The sequence below is a fragment of the Bison bison genome, unplaced genomic scaffold (assembly GCF_000754665.1).
Source record: "Bison bison bison isolate TAMUID 2011002044 unplaced genomic scaffold, Bison_UMD1.0 scf7180017851669, whole genome shotgun sequence".
In the NCBI taxonomy this organism is placed as follows: Eukaryota; Metazoa; Chordata; class Mammalia; order Artiodactyla; family Bovidae; genus Bison; species Bison bison.
The window spans coordinates 14,781-17,119 of record NW_011482242.1 but is presented as its reverse complement, the minus strand read 5'-3'; the positions used below and the strand labels follow the sequence as shown (position 1 = coordinate 17,119).

The 2,339-nt window shown below is 34.3% G+C and overlaps 1 protein-coding gene across 1 annotated transcript in view; it reads right to left on the bottom strand.

Moving 5' to 3' along the window:
* Positions 1-2,339, bottom strand: part of LOC104996862 (peripheral plasma membrane protein CASK-like) — a 10,736-nt gene that overhangs the window by 3,392 nt on the left and 5,005 nt on the right. The window contains exons 2-3 of the mRNA XM_010851254.1: positions 224-304; positions 42-122 (exon numbers count right to left, since the gene is read on the bottom strand). Coding sequence (XP_010849556.1) covers positions 42-122; positions 224-304 — 162 coding nt within the window. The remainder of the gene's footprint in view (positions 1-41; positions 123-223; positions 305-2,339) is intronic.

Here is a 2,339-nt window from a genome sequence, read left to right as displayed (position 1 = left end):
ATATTGGAAAAATACTAGGAAAAATATACGTAATTGCTTACGTGGAATAGGGTATGCAAACCGGTCTGGGTGCTTTGTGATGAGGGTGTTCTTTATGTGTCTTCTCCCAACACCATGCGCACCTATGTCATTTTTTAAAAAGTTAAAATTGATAATCGTTAATAATAATTGTAAAATGTTTTGAAGATGAAAATAAGAAAGCCACTTATACAGTCAAACTTACCTAACAGGACTAGTGTTTTCCTTTTGAATGCTGGCAGTTTTACTACTTCTTCATATGTAACAAGATCTAATTGATCAAACACTAAAATGCAAAGATTTAGAAGGAATATAAATTTACAGAAGGAATAGTTCATGTATATAAATTATAATTTTACTGGCAAAACCAAAATTATAGTAAATCCATGTCTTAAGAAATATGAATCCAACTTATGATATATAGCTCATATGTAATTTAAGTCATATAACCTTTTGGGAGAAGAGTTCACTTTTAAGCCCATGAAAATGCACTTTAGAACCAGGGGCATCCAAAGACATGTTGGGAACATGCATATAAGTCCAATTGTGAAAGATACTGCATCTCTTTTCATGCAGTATCCAACAAATCATATGAGTTCATTCAAAACCACATGCTGTTCATATTTTTGCAATTTTAAGAAATCAGCAATACTAAAAAGAAAAAGTCTCCAGACAGTGACCAACATGAATATAGCGTGAATGCAACTAGAATTAACCAAGAAAGAGTCCAGCTAGATTATTTCTAGGGATGGATGAGAGATGCATGGACAGCTGGTCTTTAACTTGACGGTTCTTTCTTTCAGCAGAGTTGCTGAAGGTAGCATGCTAGATTCTGTCAAAGTCAAGTTCTGTAAGCGTGATTTCACAAACTTTGGAAATGAGCATCTCACAGGTTTTATTGTAACCCAGCTAGCTATCCATTCAGTGGAAAGTCTTGGGTGTGTAAGTAGGGGAACATGCTTCACTGGACCCCTAACTTTGTCAGCCTGTGTATGGTAAGTTGGGATGGATAGAACCAGAAGAAGCATGAAGCAGTCTGAACTTGGAAACCTTTGCAAAAAGGGAGTTCTCTAATCATTACAGACTGAGAAGAAAAGCTTTAAAAATAGTTTTTTGAAACCTGATTCTTAATAAAACTATTACAAAAACTTTCCCAAGAGGGTGACCGTTCCTGTTGAAGTTTAAGGTAGTCCGATTCTCACATACATTTGAAAATTCTCACAAGAAGGTTAAAATCATGTATCTGTGTTCCTGTAATTTTTTTTCTATGTGGAATTACCCAAATGTTGTCAGGCACACACTGAAATTTCTTTCTTTCTTTCTTTCTTTTTTAAAGAATATTGAATAAGGTCTGGATTTTAGAGGGGTTGCAATAAATTCCATGAAACTGATTCCATGGTATAATAGAGGAATCTACAATGCTTCAGTCAATTATTAAGAGAAGCATCTATTCCCTGAAACAATATGGCCAACTGCTTTTGAATATTAGCTCAGTCCTTAACATTTGTGATTTTCCCAGTAGCAAAGAACCTTAAAATGCAAAATAGGATACTCTGGAATGCAATAGATCAGAAACAAACAAACAGAAGTATAATTCCCAAAATATTAAAAAAGAGAAATACAATATGTTAAAAATAAGGGTTAGTGCATGTTAATGGGTATTTGTGCATTTGTTTTCCTTTGATAACTTGATTGCATAAAGGTTGACTAAAAGACTTTAAAGCATATTTCTCTAGCAACAGCTAAAAAACCACAAAATGCTTTCTGTGTTTAGAATGGCAGATTCACAAAATCGAAATGAACAGGAGGTTCTCTGTGTGGCAGAGCTAGCTAGTCATGCTGCAGTGGTAATGGTGACGAAGAGTTGTAAAAATAAAAGGAGAGCAGACGGCATTGTTCTTTATACCTATTGCCCTCTGAGTGCTATGTCCATCAAGAAAGTATGCTTATGAAAGAGGTCCATCAGCAAGCTGATATACTTTAGTATCTAGAAATAATCAAGCATCTCACAAAAGAGCAAGATGTTGACACATATTTTTCTGAATGGTATGTACATCTCTTTCCCTCTATAGATTCTATTCAATCTTACTGAATTAAGTCATCTTTTTTCAACCACATAAGAATGAGTTAGATACTAACAATCAACATGACAAACAAATGAACAGATATGTTACACATCAATATCTTAATCATAAATGAGTAGCATGAAGAGGTTACTCTGGTCTAAATGAAATCATCACATGGCCACAGGATGGAGAAACAGGAAAAGAGGATATTTTCAAATATGACATACAAGGAATATAAGGAGAACACTTAGAGAC